At 45.6% G+C, this 22,187-nt stretch overlaps 1 protein-coding gene across 3 annotated transcripts in view; it reads right to left on the minus strand.

Moving 5' to 3' along the window:
* Positions 1-22,187, minus strand: part of TRIP10 (thyroid hormone receptor interactor 10) — an 88,416-nt gene that overhangs the window by 30,458 nt on the left and 35,771 nt on the right. Inside the window, exons 1-2 of one of the 3 annotated variants that reach the window (XM_077921187.1) lie at positions 18,933-19,291; positions 3,384-3,499 (exon numbers count right to left, since the gene is read on the minus strand). In XM_077921187.1, coding sequence (XP_077777313.1) covers positions 3,384-3,499; positions 18,933-19,232 — 416 coding nt within the window. In that variant the 5' untranslated portion in view covers positions 19,233-19,291. Of the gene's footprint in view, positions 1-3,383; positions 3,500-18,932; positions 19,292-22,187 lie in introns of those variants that run through there. The other 2 variants (XM_077921188.1, XM_028713074.2) reach the window with 2 other exon arrangements.

Here is a 22,187-nt window from a genome sequence, read left to right on the forward strand (position 1 = left end):
TCCCCGCGGCGGGGTGCGCTCCCGTTGCTCGGTCCCAGCGCCTGCCAACCTAGCAGTTCGAAAGCACCCCCGGGTGCAAGTAGATAAATAGGGACCGCTTACTGGCGGGAAGGTAAACGGCGTTCCGTGTGCTGCGCTGGCTCGCCAGATGCAGTTTTGTCACGCTGGCCACGTGACCCAGAAGTGTCTCCGGACAGCGCTGGCCCCCAGCCTCTTAAGTGAGATGGGCGCACAACCCCAGAGTCTGTCAAGACTGGCCCGTACGGGCAGGGGTACCTTTACCTTTACCTTTTACTAACGCCATATTCTTAGTTTTAGATTTTATGATTTATGTGGAAATTGTTTTCCATTTGGTTGGGTACTTTTTGATATGTTTTATTTATTGCTTGGGACTTTTGTTACGTTGGTAATTATGTAAATCTTGTCATGTTGTAAGCCGCCTTGAGCATTGTTTTAACTATGGAAAGACGGCATACAAATAAAATGATGAAGAAGAAGAAGTTGAGATGCATTTTAAAATAAGGAAAGATGAACCACTTTTATGTGGAATGGGATTTTCTTACAAAGCTAGACAGAAGACTGAAGTAAATAATAATTAACCTCCAGCCTTGGAAAAAAGATATATATGCTGTACCAAAAGGACGGAAAGGACCACTCTGGCTCTAACAGGGAAATGTTCCCTTTGGCGCAGTGTCCATGTTGTTCCATAAGACAAGTAAACTCTTTTCTAATGTCTGCAGGACCAAATAAGGACCACCTGATTTAGCCAGGTAACTTCCAGAGTGAATTTTCACTATGTGCTGTACAAGGGGCTGCCCTCGAAGATGATTTAGAAACCTCGGTTGGTCCAAAAAGCAGCTGCAGCCAGATGAACCGGCTGGGGTTCCACTGGGATCTCATATAACCCCTGTTCTGAAACAAATGCACCGGTTGCCAGGTCATTTCTGAGCCCAACTGAAGGTGCTCACCTTAGTGTTTAAAGCCCTAAACAACTCAGACTCCAAATACCTGAAATAATAATAATAATAATAATAATAATAATAATAATAATTTATTATTTGTACCCTGCCCATGTGGCTGGGCTTCCCCAGTAACTCTGGGTGGCTTCCAACAAAGATTAAAAAAAATTAAAATGTCACACATTAAAAACTTCCCTGAACAGCCTTCAGATGTCTTCTAAATGTCAGGTAGTTGTTTATCGCTTTGACATCTGCTGGGAGGGCGTTCCACAGGGTGGGCGCCACTACCGAGAAGGCCCTCTGCCTGGTTCCCTGTAGCTTTGCTTCTCGCAGTGAGGGAACCGCCAGAAGGCCCTCGGCGCTGGACCTCAGCATCCGGGCAGAACGATGGGGGTGGAGATGCTCCTTCAGGTATACTGGGCCGAGGCCGTTTAGGGCTTTAAAGGTCAACACCAACACTTTGAATTGTGCTCCAAAACGTACTGAGAGCCAATGAAAGGCTGCCTCCTGTCCCACAGAGCCTCTCAGGTGGTCAGATCAGCAGGGACCTCCCTCTTGGTAGGTCCTCTGCCCTCAGAGGCTCGGGCATGGGGTGGCCAGGGAGAGGGCATTCTCTCTGGGGCCCCTAAGCTGCTTCCCCACAGAGGTGCACCTCGCAGCTTCATTATACGGCTCAGCCAAGGGAACAGGCTTCGCTAGGCTCAGCTGTAGCTTCCAAGCGAGCTTCAGAAGAGGGGCAACAGGAGGACAGCAAGCACTGTACTTGCTCTGCGGACGCTTTGCTTAGTTATTTCCTGTGGTTTTGGCAAACCCTGCATGGAGTGGTGGCGGGAGGCTGAGGTATAAAGGAGCCCGCAGTTGATGGACTTTGTGCCCTTCTGAATTTTTTGCAATTCTAGGGCTCAAGAGAAGAGGAGAAACCCTTTTAAGGGAAAGGAGCCAAGTGAGTAATTCTTGACTCTAAAAGGAGTAAAACTCGTGGAAAAGGACGGGTGGGGGTGGATGGGAGCAGAGGTGGGACGAGAACAGACTAACCAACGCAGTTATTGGAGGAAGAGGAGGAGGGGAAAGCAAAGCAGCCAAATTTTGTGCTGCTGCTGTCCAGTTCAATCACCTCGGAGGACTCTGCTCCCAATTCCAAGTTTGCCTGGTCATCCAGACCGGCAGACTGGGTGGTGGTGGTGGTAGGAATGAGTGTCACAGGATCCAGCCAAAGAGCAAAGGGACTTGGATGGCCCCTGAAGTACTGAGTCAGCCAGAAATTCAACACTCTTTTGGGTCTTCCTGGACAAGCGGCTCCGTCCAAAGGGAGTCTTTGGCTCTGCTTCAGGGACAGCTGGAACAAGTGGCTGGGAAGGAGACAGCTTTAAGAAGCGCAGGGACAGAGGGCGAGAGAGAAAAGAGACTGTGTCTCAAAGGCTGGACAAAGCTGCTTGGGAACTCGGCTGGACCAGTGAATCATGGGGAGAGGGGTAGGGGAGGAGAGAGAGAATGAATAAAAACAGACCCGGGAGCAGATGCTGGAAATGAAACTGTAAGGCTCAATTAAGAACTGGTTTGCTGGCTCTGACCAAAAGGTCCATTTAATCCAGCATCCTGCATCCAGTGGGTGCTCACAAGTGGGAGATGAAAGGAGAACCCCTTTTCTGTTTATCCCCAACATTTAGTATTTGGAGGAGCAGTGCCTCCAAGCATTGGGGGGCAGGGACAGGATGGGGGGAAGGGGGGGGAAAGGAGAATTAGATCAATTCACAAGGATGGGTTTAATAAGAGATGATGGCAATTACAGCGGTACCTTGGTTCTTGAACGGCTTGGCTCCCGAACAAATCGGCTCTCAAACGCCACAAACCCGGAAGTAAGTGTTCTGGTTTGCAAATGTTTTTCAGAAGCCGAACATCCGACACGGCTTCCACTTGAGTGCAGGAAGCTCCTGCAGCCAATTGCAAACCGTGCCTTGGTTTTCGAACGGTTTCAGGAGTCAAATGGACTCCAGGAATGGATTAGGTTCGAGAACCAAGTTGTCACTGTGTCGTTCTTGTCGTTGTTTTATTGAATCTAAAATAGTGGCCATCACTACATCCTGCGGCAGTTCCACAATTATTCACTGTGTGAAGAACTTCATTGTTCAGTCCATCATAAACCGAATGAAAAATCAACTTGATTCTAACCAAGTATCTTGAGAAGGGGAGAAAAAAGTCACTCCATCCACTCTCTCTACACTATTCCAGAATCTATCAAGCACCTCAGGAGCAAGTTTTTAAACCTCGCTCTCCCTGACAAACTGCTATTCTCCAACACCAAGCATAAGCAATGATCAGTTAGCGATGTATCCCTTCCCCTTCCCCTCCCCATGGCCCGTCCCAAGCTTTGCCATTCCCTACCAGGCTCAGCCGCCCTCGTAATAACCCAGGCGTAATACCTACCTCAGCTGCTTTGCATACGCCTGCTCGATCTCGGTCCGCTCTTTCACAAACTTGACGTATTTGTCCATCAGGTCCAGGCCCCATTGAGTGTGGCGCTCAACTGTGTCAAATTGATCCTAAAGGGGAAGAGAGAAGGCAAGACGTTACCAAACAACACCGAAAGCAAGTGTTGTGCTGGCCCCAATAGGCGGAACCAAACATGCATTTAGATGGTAAAAAACGTGTCTGGGTTGACTGGTCTTAAGTTTACGGCATGCAATGTTTTAAGAGAAAACATTATGAAAATGATTTACAGGTGGTATATGACCCCAGTCAAGCTTGCAAAAATTTACCATTTGCCCAATAACAAATGCTGGAAATGTAATGAGACTGAAGGTACCTTTTACCACCTTTGGTGGACCTGCCCAAAGATTAAAGCCTTTTGGGAAATGATCTATAATGAAATTAAGAAGGTTCTTAAATGGACCTTCCCTAAAAAACCTGAGGCTTTTCTCCTGGGCATGGTTGGCCAATTGGTGACAAAGAAGGATAGGACGTTTTTTATGTATGCTACTACAGCAGCAAGAATTCTTCTGGCAAAGTATTGGAAGACACAAGAGCTACCCACTCTGGAAGAATGGCAAGCGAAGGTGATCGACTACATGGGATTGGCAGAGATGACCGGCAGAATCCGTGACCAGGGGAAAGAGACAGTGGAAGAAGACTGGAAGAAATTTAAAATTTACCTTAAAAATTGTTGTAAAATTGAAGTGTAATGAGATGTTAAGGTGTTAAGAAATAGAGAATTGCAGCTGTAAACAATAAGTTAAGGAAATTAGAATGAAAGTGAATTAATTAATCAGTTGGAGGGTTGCTGAAGAAAGGTAAAAACAAGGATGCAGAAAAGGGGAGGTATGGGGAAGTCCGGGAAGCAAGGTCTAGGAAGATAAGATTACGAAAGTATACATGTTTATATGTTTGTATGTTTTGTTTGTTTTGTTTAATTGTTTGTTTTTATTATATGCTTGGAAAATTAATAAAAATTATAAAAAAAAAAACGTGTCTGGGTTGAACCATTTTCAGCAGCAGCTGAGGATTCGCACACAAAGTTCTCTGCAGCTGGAAAACTAGCAGGTCAAGGATAGAACCTTCCCCAACAGAGCCACTGAGGTGTGTTGGCTCCTCTGTCAGACTAGGAGCTGTGAGTCCAGGTTTCAAATCTCTACTCAGACATGATGCTGACTGAGTGGCTTTGGGTCTTTCATCATTTTTCCACCTACCCGACTTCATCAGTTTGTTGCAACGCTGCAGGGCGCAAGTGGGGAACCACGTCTACTACCCTGAGCTCCTTGGAGTAAAAAGCGAGGTACAGTGGACCCTCGAGTTATGTACCGCTCAGGATACGTAACTTTTGGGTTGCGACCGTGGCAAACCCAGAAGTATATACTTCCGGGTTTCGTCATGCGCAGAAGTGCTCTATTGTGCCGCACGCATGCGTAGAAGCAGCGCCTCCAGTTACGGACTTTCCAGGTTAAGTACAGACCTCCGGAATGAATTTAATTCGTATCCAGAGGGTCCACTGTATAAAGGTAACAACAAGTTAGCTTTCTATGCAAATTAACTTTTTTTCTTTGGTAAAGAAGGGGGAAAATATCGGCCATGCAAGCCCCTACCCACTGTCTGAAATGACGCAGCCCAGACACACACTAACCAACTCAGAAAGCGCTAGGTTAAACGGTGCAGAGCCTGTCAGGGCAGGAAGGAAGAGATGTGTACTTAGGGATTGCATAACAGCAACAAGGCTTATCTGCCATACGCTGATCTATCCATTTGGCTCACTGCCTAAATTTCAACAGGTAAATGAGTTTGCAGGTGTAGGCCTGTCCGTTATGAGGTGCCAGTCATGTAGCTCTGCCCAGATGCCCACATGAGTTTGTCCCCTTGCCAGCCTTACTCATAGGTCTAACCCAGGCATAGGCAAACTCAGCCCTCCAGATGTTCTGGGACTACAACTCCCATCATCCCTGACCACTGGTCCTGTTAGCTAGGGATGATGGGAGTTGTAGTCCCAAAACATATGGAGGGCCGAGTTTGCCAGTGCCTGGTCTAACCCATAACATTTTGGAGTCTGGAAGTAGAAACTGCCCCCTCTTCCCCTCCACACACACTAACACAAGGCAAAATCCACCAGGAATCTCCCCTGTACAAGACCCATTGAAAGCAGATAAAGAAGGAGAACTGGAGCACATCTTTCTATCTAGGTTCTGCATAGTTAAGGAGTTAGTAATAGAACAGTGATAGAAAAGCTAGGAGCCAAATGGCTTTTGGGACCTGTGGGCACCAAAACAGAATGTCTAGTTGCCATTTTTTTTGGGGGGGGGGAGTTTGGCAAAACTTTTTATTTATTATTTTGATAAGCAGGAACTAATAAGCAATTCACATAAGTGACACGTTGTTTATATCACATTTTTAACAGAAATTGTTAAAACATGTTTAATTTGGTGTTGACAATAAAAATATTGGTACCGTACTTCAGTTTTCAAAACATTCTATTCTTTATTGTTAAACTCCTTAACATATTTGTGTACCCTTAACATATACAGTTGTACCTTGGTTCTTGAACGTAATCTGTTCAGGACGTCCATTCGATTTCCAAAACGTTTGAAAACCAAGGTGTGGCTTCCGAAAAACGTTCGAAAACCGGAACACTTACTTCCAGGTTTTTGCCGTTCGAGAGTCAAAATGCACAAGTACCAAGGCGTTCAAGAATCAAGGTACAACTGTACTTCGAGGCTTCAAAGAACATACATTTCAGTAATCCTTGAGTGTCAGCCAGGCACAAAAAATGGCACCCAGACTTTTTGAGGTGCTCGCAAATGGAGAATCTTCAGGCGTGTAATGCGCCTGTCGCCCTGCTAATTTCGAACCCTGATAAGCAGAGTCTGTCTCCTCACTCAATGTGCAACTACTAACCACCAGATCTACTGAGATATCAACCTCTTGGATCCTTGCCAGTATTTCTTTATGTTCGCAACAGATATGAGAAATGTGTCTGAGTGCAAGAAGGGAAACAAATGAGTCAGGGCAGTACACTCCCCTTGACACAACAATCTCCATAACAGTGGGAGCAAGGGGCCACCCAAGGACATGTGGCTGAGTTTACAAAAGGTACAGGAAGGTATTACACAGAAGAAAAGACATGGAGAAGAGTAATCCTCTGCTTTTCTCTAAAAAGGCAGCTTCTAATCATATTCTTAAGGTACGCGGGTGGCGCTGTGGGTTAAACCACTGAACCTAGGACTTGCTGATCAGAAGGTCGGCAGTTCGAATCCCAGTGACGGGGTGAGCTCCCGTTGCTCAGTCCTGCCAACCTAGCAGTTCGAAAGCACATCAAAGTGCAAGTAGATAAATAGGAACCGCTCCGGCGGGAAGGTAAACGGTGTTTCCGTGCGCTGCTCTGGTTCGCCAGAAGCGGCTTAGTCATGCTGGCTACATGACCCGGAAGCTGTACGCCGGCTCCCTCGGCCAATAAAGCGAGATGAGTGCCGCAACCCCAGAGTCAGTCACGACAGGACTTAATGGTCAGGGGTCCCTTTACCTTTTAAATCATATTCTTAATAAGCCTAGTTTGAGCCTGTTTGGCAAATCATAATGGGCTTGCTCCCCAAGTTAGTTTGGACTTGCGCTACACACAACAACACTCCAACATGAGCCACAGTGCTGAGAATGGTGCAGAGACCATGGGTGGAGTGTGAGGTCTGGAGCAGTACAGTCGTACCTCGGAAGTTGAACGGAATCCGTTCCGGAAGTCCATTCGACTTCCAAAATGTTCAGAAACCAAAGCGCGGCTTCCGATTGGCTGCAGGAAGCTCCTGCAGCCAACTGAAAGCTGTGGAAGCCCCACCGGACTTTTGGCTTCCAAAAATAGTTTGCAAACCGGAACACTCACTTCCGGGTTTGTGGCATTCAGGAGCCAAAACGTTCGAGAACTAAGCTGTTCGAAAACAAACGTACAGTGGTGCCTCTGCTTACAAACTTAATTTGTTCCAGTGGTCTGTTCTTAACCTGAGGTACCACTGTACGTTTGTTTTCGAACAGCTTAGTTCTCGAACATTTTGGGGCCTCCCGCTGCCATGTTGCCGGTGCAGGATTTCTGTTCTCATCGAGGTAAAGTTCTTAACCCGAGATACTTCCTGGTTAGCGGAGTCTGTAACCTGAAGTGTCTGTAACCCGAGGTACCACTGTAGGACTGCACAGTGGACGCTCGAGTTGCAAACATGATCTGTGCGGGAAGCACGTTCGCAACCTACAGTGTTCGCAACCTGCAGCCGCGCTTCTGCACACGCACGGGTTGTGATTCGGCACTTCTGCGCATGGGCAAAGAGTGATTTAGCGCTTCTGTGCATGCGTTCCGGTACTTCTGGGTTCTGCTCGGTGCGCAACCTGAAATCGCACAACCCGAAGCCTCTGTAACCCAAGGTATGACTGTACAAGCAGAAAGCAGGATTTTTCTACTACCTTTTAACAAGCTGTCTATATTACACGTGACTCAGATCGGAGTTCTGCTATTTTGTGAATTAGAGTAGAGCTATGCCCATCCATTGGAAGCTTTTATAGCACCATACAGCTGCCAGGGCTTGAAGTAAAAAAATTTAATTTATAAAGCTAGATGGCTTTCAGGCAAAATTTTTACGATCTCTGCTGCAGGTACCCAACTGCGTCCCCAACTCCATACTTCTGTTGGAAGCTGGTGAATGCCCAATTTCAGCTAGAGCGTGGTGGGCTGCCCTAAGACATTGGCTCAGGATTTCAGTGTTTAATCTAGGGAAGGGTCTGCACCAACATTTGACCAATGAGGAATTTGTCAGCAAATGGCAGAAAACCATGGCTAAAAAAGCCACCTCTATTGGTCTGTCTCCCCCCCCCCCCCAACTGTATTACCTGGGCTATGAAGGCGCCCAAAAGGTTTTAAAGCAAAGATTATGGGACAATGCACACAGTGACTTGCGATCTCGGTCACACGCAGTCTGTAGTCCACTGGCAGCAGGAGTTCAATATGGGTATGTCTTTGAGTTAACATCTTACATCAAAAACCTGACAGTACCTAACTAATCGAAGGCTTTTCACCAAGGCCAGACTGAATGTCTTCCCCTCTGCAGTGCTGGATGGTAGGTTGAGAGGAGTTCCCTACCAGGACAGACTTTGCTCGTGTGCTCAAGACATCGATTCCATAAACCATATTTTGTTACATTGTGCGAAGTATGAGCAGGCCAGGGCTGAACTGATACTACCCTTGCTGGTGCCTTTCCCGGGAAAGTCAGAGGCTCACTATGTCAGGTTCCTACTGGAAGACCAGACAAAAGCTAGAACGTTGGCAGTGGCAAAGTTTTTATCGGTGGTTGCAAGAACAAATGAGCCCTATATTCCAAACAAAGTGCTTGATTAACCTGGAGGTAGGCTGTATGAACTCTGTATTGATTTGTAATGTTTTGTTGGTCTCTGGACCGTAATAAAGATTGTTGTTGTTGTTGTTGAAATTTATAAGCATCAATAACTTCTTTTTTTAAAGGGAAACTTCCTTGCATAAGGTTGTTGAATACATACTCTTGAAGCAGACACCAAGGTCTGAAAGCAACTGAGGTTTTCTTTCACCCCAGCAAAGCCAGTTAGCCATTTTTCACTTCTTCAATGTGGAATCCTGTTTTAAAATCCTACTTGCAGTTGCTGTAGATTTGAGGAAGTTTTCCAGCACCGTAGCTAAGCAACTTTTATTTTTATGCATGCATGCATGCATGGGGGATGAAAAGAAAGTTAATACTGTCTGAAAACCTCTCTGGATATACAGTACTGCTTATGTAACTAAACTACCTGGTGTTCTGCTTCCAAAAGTTTAATTACATCACATTATCTAGTGTAGTTAAGAGTACCCTGCTTTAAATCCACAGCGGGTCACAAACACAGGGGCAACAGGCTAGATTCTGAGTTTATTCCAGTCCTCACAGATGTTCCACGTAGTCTGTTATTAGTGTTAGGAATAGATGGATCTGTAAATACCTCGCTTTCTCATTTTCCCAATCTTAAATTCACTTCAACAAATTTCCTCATCAGTTTGCAATTTTAATTGCAGTTTGCAATTTTTTTAAAAAAAGCCACCACAAAATATGCCAGCATTTTAGTGTACATTTCCCCTAACAGTCAATTTTTCAATCCATTTTCTCTAACAGAGTGCATTTTGCATGTTACTGTCACCAAAGCACATTTTCATTTTTGTGCACTTTCCCTCAATATAAGCACATGCATTTTGGTTGAAGAACTGCATCCCAAAATTTGGAGAAGTGCAAATTTCAAAGAATAGCTGTTTATGGTCTTGGGAAGTGTAAATTGGGCCATCCCCACCATCTCTACTCAGTGTATTTCTTTATAAAAAAAATTATGCTGCAATCTCATAAAACAAAATATCAAAGCAGTTTTTATCCATGCACAATAAAAACTGCATAAAGATTTAAAGTTACAAACCAGCTACTACGGAAACTGATTTTCTTAATTTCCCTGAATAGAAAACTTTTCGGCAAGTGTCTAAAGGTTATTAGAGAAGACGCCTGCTGCATCTGTTGGGCTAGCCTTCCACCTTACTGGGTTTCATGCTAATGTCAAATGAGCTTTGCCAACTGGGGAGGGAAATGCTTTGTGTGGTTTGCTGTCTTCCTCTCCTCTCTCAGAGTGCTCAAAATAAACCACACAAAGCAATGAGATAAATGAAACCACAAAACATTAATTCCCACAAACATTTTAGGAAAGCCTCAACAGTATTCGCTGAGTCCTACCATCTCCTTCTTACCGAAAAGCTTACAAGTATTCTAAGCATAGGACTAGATTCAGATTGACACAAGGCTACTACTGAAAAGAGAAACCCAGTGTTGAGTTTTCTTTCCCTCCACAATATAGTCATACTCAAGTTATAGATGCTTCAGGTTGCGTTTTTTCAGGTTACGGACCGCTGAAACCCGGAAGTACCAGAATTGGTTACTTCTGGGTTTTGGCAGTTGCGCATGCGCAGAAGCGCTAACTCACGCTTTGCGCATAAGCACCGAATCGCAACCCACGCATGCGCAGAGGCGCCGCTGCAGATTGCGAACACTGCAGGTTGCGAACATGCATCCCACACGGATCACGTTCGCAACCTGAGCATCCACTGTATAGGGAACAATTTTCCTGGTTGCATTGTACATTTCCAGTGGAGAAACACACAAGCAGATGTCATAACACAAGGTAAAATTGACAACAGGGAAGATCTCAACCCAGGGATGCTATTTTCTGAGGCAGCTAAATGTCTGACCCAAAAACAAGAGCGCTGAATATGCCAAACGCCAAAAAGCAACGGGCTGTCATGTAATGACATCTTCTAGGTCAAGAGAAGAGGTCAACAGCAAGATAATATTTGGGCCAATGGAAAAGAAGAAACAATCCCAGCAAGGGCCAAAGGGAATAATTTTAACAACTTTCATGCTGTTTCCTTGAGTCAGCCACTCAGACCTTGGCTCTGCCTACCGAAAAGAGAGGGGGGAAAGTCCCAATGCAAATAAAAATATTAATTTTTAAAAAAGGATTCTGTGTTGTAAGTTAATTACACTATTCTAACAACATTTTTTAAATGTGTCTGTCAGGCATTACACTTATTGGCCAGAACACCAGACAGATTTCCTTCCTACTTAACAAGCAGAACACTGCCTGCATATTTTGCCATCTCTCTTTGCATAAAAGATGTCTTTGGATACAAAGGCACATTTAAAAAAATAATATTATTAATATTAATATTAATGTAAATATAACATTAAGGGGCGGGACGCGGGTGGCGCTGTGGGTAAAACCGCAGCGCCTAGGACTTGCCGATCACATGGTCAGCGGTTCGAATCCCCGCGGCGGGGTGCGCTCCTGTCATTCGGTCCCAGCGCCTGCCAACCTAGCAGTTCGAAAGCACCCCCGGGTGCAAGTAGATAAATAGGGACCGCTTACCAGCGGGAAGGTAAACGGCGTTCCGTGTGCGGCTCTGGCTCACCAGATGCAGCTTGTCACGCTGGCCACGTGACCCGGAAGTGTCTGCGGACAGCGCTGGCCCCCGGCCTCTTAAGTGAGATGGGCGCACAACCCTAGAGTCGGACACGACTGGCCCGTACAGGCAGGGGTACCTTTACCTTTACCTAACATTAAGGGAAGAGTCCAAAATACCCTGGAGGAGACTAGACCCACCTCAAGACTCTGTAGCTAAGGTTCTGACTGCATGTCAGATACTGTAAAATAGAAATAATTATTTTGCCTTCTCTTTTAATCTCTCTGCTGTTGGGTCAAACACAGCCATCCAACATCCGAATCTCATAGGTAGGATCAGAATCAGGAATGATTCTCGGAATAATGACATCACACAAATGTGTGTGGTGGTTAAATTTATCTTAAGGCAGAGGGTGCCATAGATGTTTTAGCAGAGATTCCTGCATTTCAGGGGGGTTGGACTAAATGAACTTCAGAGTTCCTTCCAACTCTACAATTCTATGATGCAATAACATTTTCCAGGAATAAAACAAGCCTGCTATGCAGATATCAAGGTCGGAGTACAAGGAGACAGAGATAATGTCTCTGTCTTGTTTATCAGCCCACATCCTAGCCTTAACAGAGCTGATATAAGGCCACGCAGTGGACAGACAGCAAGTCAATACTTGGCTCTTAGATCTCTTCCGTCCCAAAGCACTCAAAATACTTTGCAAGCTTTTTGGCCCATGAAGTCTCCAGGAAAGACTCCAGGAAGATGTTAGACTCGCAGGAGTGGGGATGTGGTCTTGTTCAAGGTCACACAGTGGGAAAGTTAAAAGAAGAACTCATGAGCCTTACCAAGCAAGTGGTATTCAATGGGTTACGCTTACACACAAGAAAGAGAGAGAGAGAGAGAGAGAGAGAGAGAGAGAGAGAGAGAGAGAGAGAGAAAGAGAAACTAACTAACTAACTACAGTGGTACCTCGGGTTAAGTACTTAATTCGTTCTGGAGGTCCGTTCTTAACCTGAAGCACCACTTTAGCTAATGGGGCCTCCAGCTGCTGCCGCCACGCGATTTCTGTTCTTAAGCAAAGTTCTTAACCCAAGGTAATATTTCTGGGTTAGCGGAGTCTGTAACCTGAAGTGTATGTAACCTGAAGTGTATGTAACCCAGGTACCACTGTAACTGAGATTTCTGTATGCGTACTCTGGAGACTGCAGTTTTCTCATCTCTACTCTCCAAGCCAGGTGGATGGGGAAAGAGAGAGATAGAGAGAGCCAGCAAGCTTTGAAGTAAGAATTCCAGAGTACATACTGCTCCCTTTCAATTCTATATGTCATGACGTATGGAACTGAGCTTTCATAGGATGCCAGATTACACTTCAAATAGAAAGTATATTTCTAGTCCTCACTGTTGCAGTAGGAAATTTCAAGAAAGCACGGTCAACGTCTCTTTGCTGAAGGCCCCGAGGAAGGATTTCTGCTTATAATATGTTTGCAAGTGTGAGTGGACACACCCAACACCAGTTTGTGGGCCACATCGTAAGAACCATTTCAAAATAATTGAGCTGGCAATGTATTGCGAAGCACAGCCTTCCAAACTCCAGGGGGCGGTATAATTGTGAGCCCTCTAGCAGCTGGTTTTGGGGAACTGGCTGCTTTTAATGAAAGGGCTGGTGCTGTGCTGTTTCTATTGTAATTATATGTATGTTTTAAACAGATCTCATATATGTATACAGTTTTGATTCTATTAACATTTAATTGTTTTTCAATGATTCCCCCCCCTATGTTTTTAGCGATTCTTGTTTTTCCCCTGTATGCCACCTTGAGTCCTCTCAGGGATAAAGGCGGTTATAAATACATTGGTACCTCAGGTTACATACGCTTCAGGTTACAGAGTCTGCTAACCCAGAAATAGTGCTTCAGGTTAAGAACTTTGCTTCAGGATGAGAACAGAAATCGAGCAGCGGCAGCAGGAGACCCCATTAGCTAAAGTGGTGCTTCAGGTTAAGAACAGCTTCAGGTTAAGTACGGACCTCCGGAACGAATTAAGTACTTAACCCGAGGTACCACTGTATATAATAATGATAATCATTCCTAAAGCAGCAATGGGCTTGCTAATATTCACTCTTAAAGGGGGCATGCAGAAAAGCTAATCTGCCTTAGAATGGACTTTGTCCCTTCAGACTTCATTCTGCTGCAGACAAAGGGAAAAGTTCTTGAAGCTGAGATTTCCCCAAAAGTCCCTACGTTACATATGCATAGGCTCAGAATTTCTCCACGTTTTCATGAAGCAGGAAAAACTCTGCTTAGATATGGTGGATTCACGCAGGGAAAAAACCTTAGCATCAACTGTGAAACAAAGAAAAACATTCCTGATGTGGCTTCTTTGTCAAAATGTATTAGACAATGAAGCAGGCAAGCGATAGAGTGAAGAACAGTTTTGGAGGTGCATTGTGGGAGAAAAGGGGGTTTATTTTTATTTTTATTTTACATATCTGGGGTAGGCTTGCCTGAACAAAAACGCCGCATCTAGTTTGGCCCTCAGATGTAAGCTACTGCAGCGATTATTATATTTTGGAAGTTTCTGAACCAAGTCAGGCTGCTCTCTCTGTGCCGATGTGGGAGAGAGATAAGCTTAGAAGACACCCTAGAAGCTGGCGGCCTTGGTTGAGATGGGAAGAAACACACCACGGAAACCAGGAGCCTTGCAAAGTTAGTGAGGGATGGCTGAACATCAAGTTCAAACGAAACACGTTACAGAGAGCGAGGGAACCCTTGAGAATTTTAAGCAGACTCTGACCAAAAACCCCTCACTGCCACTAGAAGTAGCATCTCCACAATGTCTGCGGCGAGTGCAGGTCTCCAGAAAAAAAGTTCTGCTTCCGAAAACACAGCCTAGAGGGCATCCAGGGTATATTTTACTTCTGCGTGCCTTGCAGTCACGTAGGAGAGAAATACTAATACTCCCCTGGCCTCCTCGCTGGCCCAAGTAGGACCAATTCAGCCAGCCAGCCCTGGGGATTATCTAATGCTTATTTCCCCTAAATTGATTTTTGGTTTCTGAATTTTATTTTTTTTCATGTTTTACTGTATTTTATGCTGCTTTTATAATTAACTGTTTTAAATTTGTTGTTAGCCGCCTTGAGCCCGGTTTTTGAACCGGGAAGGGCGGGGTATAAATAAAAATTTATTATTATTATTACATTTAAGAAGTTGCATAAGCCATGGAAGCAGCTTCCGCACCGCAGAGATTCCTGTGTTGCAGAACTTGCTATTGCAACATCCCAATGCACAGAAGGATTGCCCTTTCCTAACAAATGACTTATCATCCTCGACAGCCAAGCAGCTCTCCCAGTGCTCTCAGCCTCACAAGTGTGTAAGTTGGAACCTCCACCCGGAGAGAACTTGTTCACTGCACTTCCAGTCAATGCCAAGGAAGTCCACCCTCTTTAATGTCCATGACCACCTTCCCAGGACAATAATGCAAAGAGACTTCAACAGACTGGGGAAGGAGACTCCTATCATGACAGATACTCTTCTCCCTTGCCGTTATCAGATGGAAACCAGATGGAAGTTTGTCAAGCAGCAGGAGAGTTCTTTTGCGTCATCTCACCAGCTATGCTTTCTAAAATACAGATTACCATGACTATGGAACAAACTGGGCAGTCCAAGCAGTTACCAGTCTAGGCAGTTCAGTCGAAGACACTGCTAGCAAGTCAGTGTGGAAAGAGCTACCCCTAAGGAGGCAGAACGGTTTGGAAATGTCCTCTTTTCGTTGAGGCAGCACACCTACTCTGGCATCCTACGTGGGACCACTTCCTACGTGGTCTCCTAAGTACTGAACAGCAGGGCTAAAAGTCAGGAGAACCAAGTGTCTATCTCTACGCTTGCAAGAACTCCCCAAGCAACAGAGATGAAAGCAAAGGAATATAACTACCCAAGGCTTCTATGGCGCTGGAGGAGACTCTTGAGAGTCCCATGGACTGCAAGAAGATCAAACCTATCCATTCTGAAGGAAATCAGCCCTGAGTGCTCACTGGAAGGACAGATCCTGAAGCTGAGGCTCCAATATTTTGGCCACCTCATGAGAAGAGAAGACTCCCTGGAAAAGACCCTGATGTTGGGAAAGATGGAGGGCGCAAGGAGAAGGGGACAACAGAGGACGAGATGGTTGGACAGTGTTCTCGAAGCTACCAGCATGAGTTTGACCAAACTGCGGGAGGCAGTGGAAGACAGGAGTGCCTGGCGTGCTCTGGTCCATGGGGTCACGAAGAGTCGGACACGACTAAACGACTAAACAACAACAAAGGCTTCTACTGAGCAGATCTTCTCTCTAAAAAAACATTTCTGCAACATACTGGAAGTGCAGTGAGCAAATTCTCTCCAGGTACTTCACAGAGGTTCTCAAGGAGCAAATGCCTTGCACTCCTTCATTCCACAGCCTTGCTAAAATGAAAGATGGTTTCTCAAGATATACTTCCACTTTGATCATTCAAGTACAGTACAAGAAACCGGTACTTTAAATATGCCATCAGGATAATTATACTAGGCAATAAACGGCTAACCACATTTTATCCAAATAACCCTTAAGACATCCTTTTAAAGCAGGTCAATATTTTTTATCCATACTGCATATGAAGGAGCCAGGAGAAAAAAAAGTCATTTCCCCAAAATCACTTGCAAGTTTGTCGCTGAAAAGAGATTTCAACTAAGTCCTTCCCAGGTCACACTGTTAGCTGCAACTGTATGCAAAGTCTCATTAGCAGGATATAATATAATGGTCCATCACAGATACCCATTGCCCAGAATTATATTTGTAGAGGTGGGGAAAGGCTGTAAGTGGACAGGAAGAATTGAGGATCACTGTTGAAACAGCAAAGCAGTGATCTAAACCTGATAGGGGCCCAGGAGCCCACCAGCTTACGCAAACTTAAAAGTGTCGGAGCCACTAGCCAACAGCACAAAATCTTCATGCCGAGAACAAGCTGTTGCTTCCAGGGAACAGGACATCTGGCAGGAAGAATGGCTGGCTGGCTGGCCAACGAATGGGAGTTTGGCTGAGACCAAGTTTCAGACTGGGATCCTCCCAGAGCTCAGATCCTATGGGGGGATTACAAGAGGAAATGCCGATCCTCCCACTCACAGCAACATTAGGAGGGAAAACAGCTCAAAGGATGTTTACCAAGAATAAACCCTATCACGGAGGCCTTGTAAATGGACTGCAACCAGCCTTGGAGCTTGTTCTGGGGATAGATAGAGAACATAAGGATTGACAGAGCTGGAGGCCCGCTGCCCAGGAAATCAAGGCACAGATGCTCACTGGCCACCAGAAGTTTGAGCTTTCTGGTGTAAGAACATGCACATCTAAAAGCATCACACTCCCTTATACAGGGAATGGCATGAGGTGGCCCTGTGGTCTAAACCACTGAGCCTCTTGGACTTGCTGATCAGAAGGTTGGCGGTTCAAATCCCTGTAACGGGGTGAGCTCCCGTTGCTCTGTCCCAGCTCCTGCCAACCTAGCAGTTTGAAAGGACACTAGTGCAAGTAGATAAATAGGTACCACTGCGGTGGGAAGGTAAATGACGTTTCCGTGCGCTCTGGCTTCCGTCATGGTGTTTCTTGCGCCAGAAGCGGTTTAGTCATGATGGCCATATGACCCAGAAAGCTGTCTGTGGACAAACACCGGCTCCCTCGGCCTAAAAGCGAGATGAGATGCACCCCATAGTCGCCTTTGACTGGACTTAACTGTCCTTTACCTTTACCTTACCTAACTAGCCCATCCAGCCCAGCTTCATTGGCAGTGGCTGGCATGACGGCACTCATCCTTCAAGCAGAACTCTTCCCTAGACCTGCTGCCTGAGAACTTTTAAGTGGACATGCCCAGAAGTCATGGGGCTTAGTCTGTAGACATCAGGATTTGGGGCTTGAGTCCTGCATTGCAGGGCGTCAGGCTAGAGGGCTTTGTGGTCCCTTCCAACTCTACAATTCTACGACAGGGAGCGAGCGAAGGACCTCCTGTGCACATTCTAACTCTAAGCTCTGGACCATCCATGAGGCTGAGGGTACCGTTTGACGGAAAACAAGCCAGTCAGACTTTCAGCTCAAGTGTCAACTCAGGCAAGCCAGCACTTCCTCAGCCGCCCAACTACAACCCTGAAATAATGACTGGCCTTCCACGCAAAGTTGGTAAGGTATAATGCATATGAAGAATACATGCTTGAATCTTGTCACACACCCTTGTCAAGCCTCTCACAAAGATGAGCACGAGGCAACAGAACAGAACTTGGCAAGAAGCAAAGACAAAGCAAAGACAATGGCCGATTCACACCTATCTCCACTCCTGACACTGAGGGTAGATGCTCTGTCCTCAGCGATGCTTGCAGGTAACTAAGCCAACACTGCAGATGTAATGTCTAGTGAACGGTTAAACCAGGGGTCAGCAAACCTTTTCAGAAGGGGGCCGGTCCACTGTCCCTCAGACCTTGTGGGGGGCCGGACTATATTTTGGAGAGAGAAAAAATGAACGAATTCCTATGCCCCACAAATAACCCAGAGATGCATTTTAAATAAAAGGACACATTCTACTTATGTAAAAACATCCTGATTCCCAAACCGTCCACAGGCTGGATTTAGAAGGCGATTGGGCCGGATCCGGCCCCCAGGCCTTAGTTTGACTACCCATGGGTTAAACTCTCCTACCCCACCCAATTATCACAATCTAGAAGTCACTGCCTACTCAACTCCTGACAGAAAGCCTTATAAATGAGGTTACTGTACTATAACTGGTGACCCGGGACACAAAATTTTCAATTGCTATATTCCCCCCCCCCCCCGAAAAAATGTCCATTTCTGAAAACACATTTGCTTCATAAAATGTAATTATCAAGATAATCAACAAAAACAAATTGGGTGTTTTCAGATCAGTGCCATTTTTTCCTCCCTAATGACTCTCTCTAGGAAGCATGCATATATCATAAAATAAAAATTGAAACATTTAAAACCAGGAAAAAGCATTAAAAATAGATAATCTACAACATATTTAAGAACAGGTACATCCAGATCACGTGCCTGGGTTTTTCTTTTCCACCACAGTGGTCTCAAGAAATCCCTGTGGTACGGATTTTTCTGGCTTAGATCCCACTCAGATAATTAAGCTTTCATTACCCTCACCCACAATTCTCCTCTGTTGCAGCAAAAGCAACTGATTAATAAACATAGCAAGACAGTTACAGGCAAAGCTTTCGGACACAGCACGGTTCCAACAGCTTCCTAGTGACCCCAGCAGTTTACAGACCACCTAACCCTGGACTGATCACCTTCAACACAGGCTGCCTGTCCTTCATGCTCTGTCCTAAACAAACCTTAGTAATCTGTGCAAGTTCCTGCAGCCTTAATCTTCTCCTTGCTTGTGCCTATAAACCTCCATTACCCACCGTCACAAATGCAGCAACCTAATCCCCACGCTACTGAGTGTGGTGGAAAGAGAGCAGCATGCTTAAGCATTTGAGCTGGCAGCAGAAAGTCCTCAGTTCAAGTCTTACCTTGGTTGTGAATGCACCAGGTGGTTGAGGAAAGCTACTCTCTCTTGCACCCTCTTGGATGAAAGAATAGAACAGGGGTCGGGAAGAGTGGACCAAAACCAGCTGATGACATGGCTCCCCAAATCTCTTTTCTGATGAGAGCAGCTTTTGTATCTCATTTGGGAACCAAGGACCGAGAGTCTGGAGGAAGAATGGGGAGGCACACAATGCCAGATGCTTGAACTCCAGTGTGAAGTTTCCACAGTCTGTGTTGATTTGGGGAGCCATGTCATCAGCTGGTGTTGGTCCACTGTGCTTCATTAAGTCCAGGGTCAACGCAGCCGTCTACCAGGAGATTTTGGAGCACTTCATGCTTCCTTCCACAGACGAGCTTTATGGGGATAGTGACTTTATTTTCCAGCAGGACTTTGGCACCTACCCACACTGCCAAAAGTACCAAAACCTAGTTCAATGCCCATGGGATTACTGTGTTTGATTGGCCAGCAAACTCGCCTGACCTGAACCCCATAGAGAATGCCAAGAGAAAGATGAGAGACATGAGACCGCGCAATGCAGAAGAGCTGAAGGCTGCTATTGAAACATCCTGGTCTTCCATAACACCTGAGCAGTGCCACAGGCTGATAGCATCCATACCACGCCACATTGAGGCAGTAATTGATGCAAAAGGGTACATATGTATGCTTCTACTTCTCAGAGGTCCAATATTGCTCTATTTGCAATCCTTGTTTTGATGATTTCATTTAATATTCTAATTTTCTGAGATTGTTAATTTGGGGTTTTCATCAGCTGTACGCCATGATCATCATCATCATCACCATCATCATAATTTTTTATTTATACCCCGCCCTCCCCAGCCAAGGAGGGCGCTTAGGCGCAATCTCATCAATGGCTGCCAAGAGCCGGTTATTCCAGTCCTCAACAAGGTCATCTAATGAGTCGCCAGGAGAAGCAGGGTTCTGCAAGGCTTGTCGGAATCTATCAGGATCCATCAGTTTTTGCGGACGAGCCCAAATAGGTTCGCCACCCGAGCTGGGGAGGAGCGGGAAGTCAATCTTGGCTTTCAAAGCGTAGTGATCAGACCATGGCACTTCCACAGTGGGGAGCATGATCACATCTTTGCATGTCATGAGTCTATCTCATATATTAGTTTCACCTTTTAAGTTGAATTACTGAAATAAATGAGCTTTTCCACGATATTCCAATTTTCCGAGTTTCACCTGTATGAAAGCTACTTTATTGATCAAGCATGCAGCATGATGGAGGAGGCCTTGGCGCTTCTGATATGTCAGGTTTGTGGCTTCATGAGCTCATCATAGCTGAGCATAAAGCTTAGTCCTACCTGCAGTCATTCCCTCTGGATTGTGGAGATGATGACTAGCACACTAGCTGCAGCTTCAGGGGGTTGTATTTCCCCCACCCTGTGTGGGTTATGTGGTTCTAGCAAAGCCATGAATCCTTGTTTCTCCATGACACTCCAGAAATGTGTTAGTAGCCACACCAGAGACCCAAATTGGATTTGTTTTAGCCGGCAGCGTTTGCAGGGACAAACATGCATCCCTTTTCCTTCCTCTTTGAGTGCAGGCTGTGGAGAATGCAGCCAGCCAGGTTTTCCCAGTTAAGAGAAGAAAAGGCCAATTTGACAACTCCCACGACAAAGATGGCAGATATATATGCCTGGCTGCAGGGTGAGGTTGGGAACGTACTCATTCCCCAATAAATAAATAAAAATTAAAAACCAAGCCATCTGGAAAGGCGCACTGAGAAGACCAGGGCTGGAGTTGCCATTGTGGCCTCACAACACGAAGCAAGAAAACTATACCTATTCCTAGATCGTGGCCTCACTGAGGTGGTACGGGCAAACCTGTGTTTAGGCCACCCTAATTCAGACTGCAGCTGGGGCTCAGGGGAATTTAACAAACAAGTTGACCATTTCAATGAAAAGTCGGTGTAACTGATCACACAAGTTTGAAAATTGTCCATTCATCATCTGTAAGGATATCAGGGGGTTACTCGAGAGCAATCAGGCAAGTGCCTCCCTGGTCGGCTGTAAAGCCTTGTTATTGGTGCCAAAAACCCTTCACCATGCAGAGTGCCACTATTCCGTGGCTCGCTCATTCACTGGCAGAATCTGTGAGTGGGTGGTCCTTACACCTTCCCCAGCAGAGTAGTTTCTTGACGCCTAATCTGCGCCTCCCTTCTCGGCACGGAAGCCTACTGCGCAGGGAGGGCGTGGGTAACGGAGGACCTCTCTCCTCCCCGCCTTGCCCAGGCAAGGTGTCTTGGCACCGCCTCGCCTCCTCTGAGCCCTGCGTCTCCTCTCCACTGGAGGCGTGGTTATTCTCCTCCGATGAGGAGGTGCTGCTTCCCACAATCTTTGGGGGCTCTCTGTAATCCACCCGGCTTTTCCCCTCTCGTCCCTGAGCCGATGGCAGTTCCCTGACATCATCAAAAATAGGTGTTCAGAGAAAAGAAGGTAAAATAGATCTATCCAAGTGAAATGGTTCAGTGACTGTATTCAGGTGTCATGATCAAGCCTGGTTTATTGTGACAAGAATGATCCCTGGGTTCATGCACTCCTCCACTCCCCTTTCCTTTTGTGGTGTGGCTCCAAGGAGTAGCTTGAAAGTAAAAAATAAATAAGAATGGAAGCAAATGCTAAGTGCAGCTTGCAATTTCACGCAAACCAAGAAAACAGTGGTTCATTTTAACTGCCGTTCATTTGAAACAAATCAAACAATGGGAAATAAAGTTTACTTGTTTCAAACAAATGGTATTTTTAAATAAGCATGGTTTAGGTGTAAATGCTAAATTATCAAAAACAGCAGTGAAAGCTTCCAATCTCCTGCTCATAGTCAAACTACAGTGGGCAGACCATGGACTCAGCTACAATAGTAAAGAAAAAGTGTTTTATATGTGTTACTACACTGTGGCACCAGATGGTGCTGTGGAGTTCCATCTTTCGCCAACATGATTTCCCACTATGAGGTTTACAACGCGTTTTCCTGAAAAGCTTTTTTGATGTGTCTAGATCCAGCCTACGCAAACCAGAGGCCTACCTAGGTCTGTTGCCATCATGATAAATCATGGCTTATCATGACAATCAAATGCAACCTGTATGTTACCTACCAAGAGATGCAGCAACAGCTTTCCCTTCTCTGCAAGCTCCCCATTCAAGTTTCATTTCAACTATTTAACTCACTAAACAACCTTAAGCAAGCCACTATTCCCTTAGCCTCTGTCGCAAGGCCAGCCTTA

Source organism: Podarcis muralis, chromosome 17 (assembly GCF_964188315.1).
Source record: "Podarcis muralis chromosome 17, rPodMur119.hap1.1, whole genome shotgun sequence".
NCBI classification, from domain to species: domain Eukaryota; kingdom Metazoa; phylum Chordata; class Lepidosauria; order Squamata; family Lacertidae; genus Podarcis; species Podarcis muralis.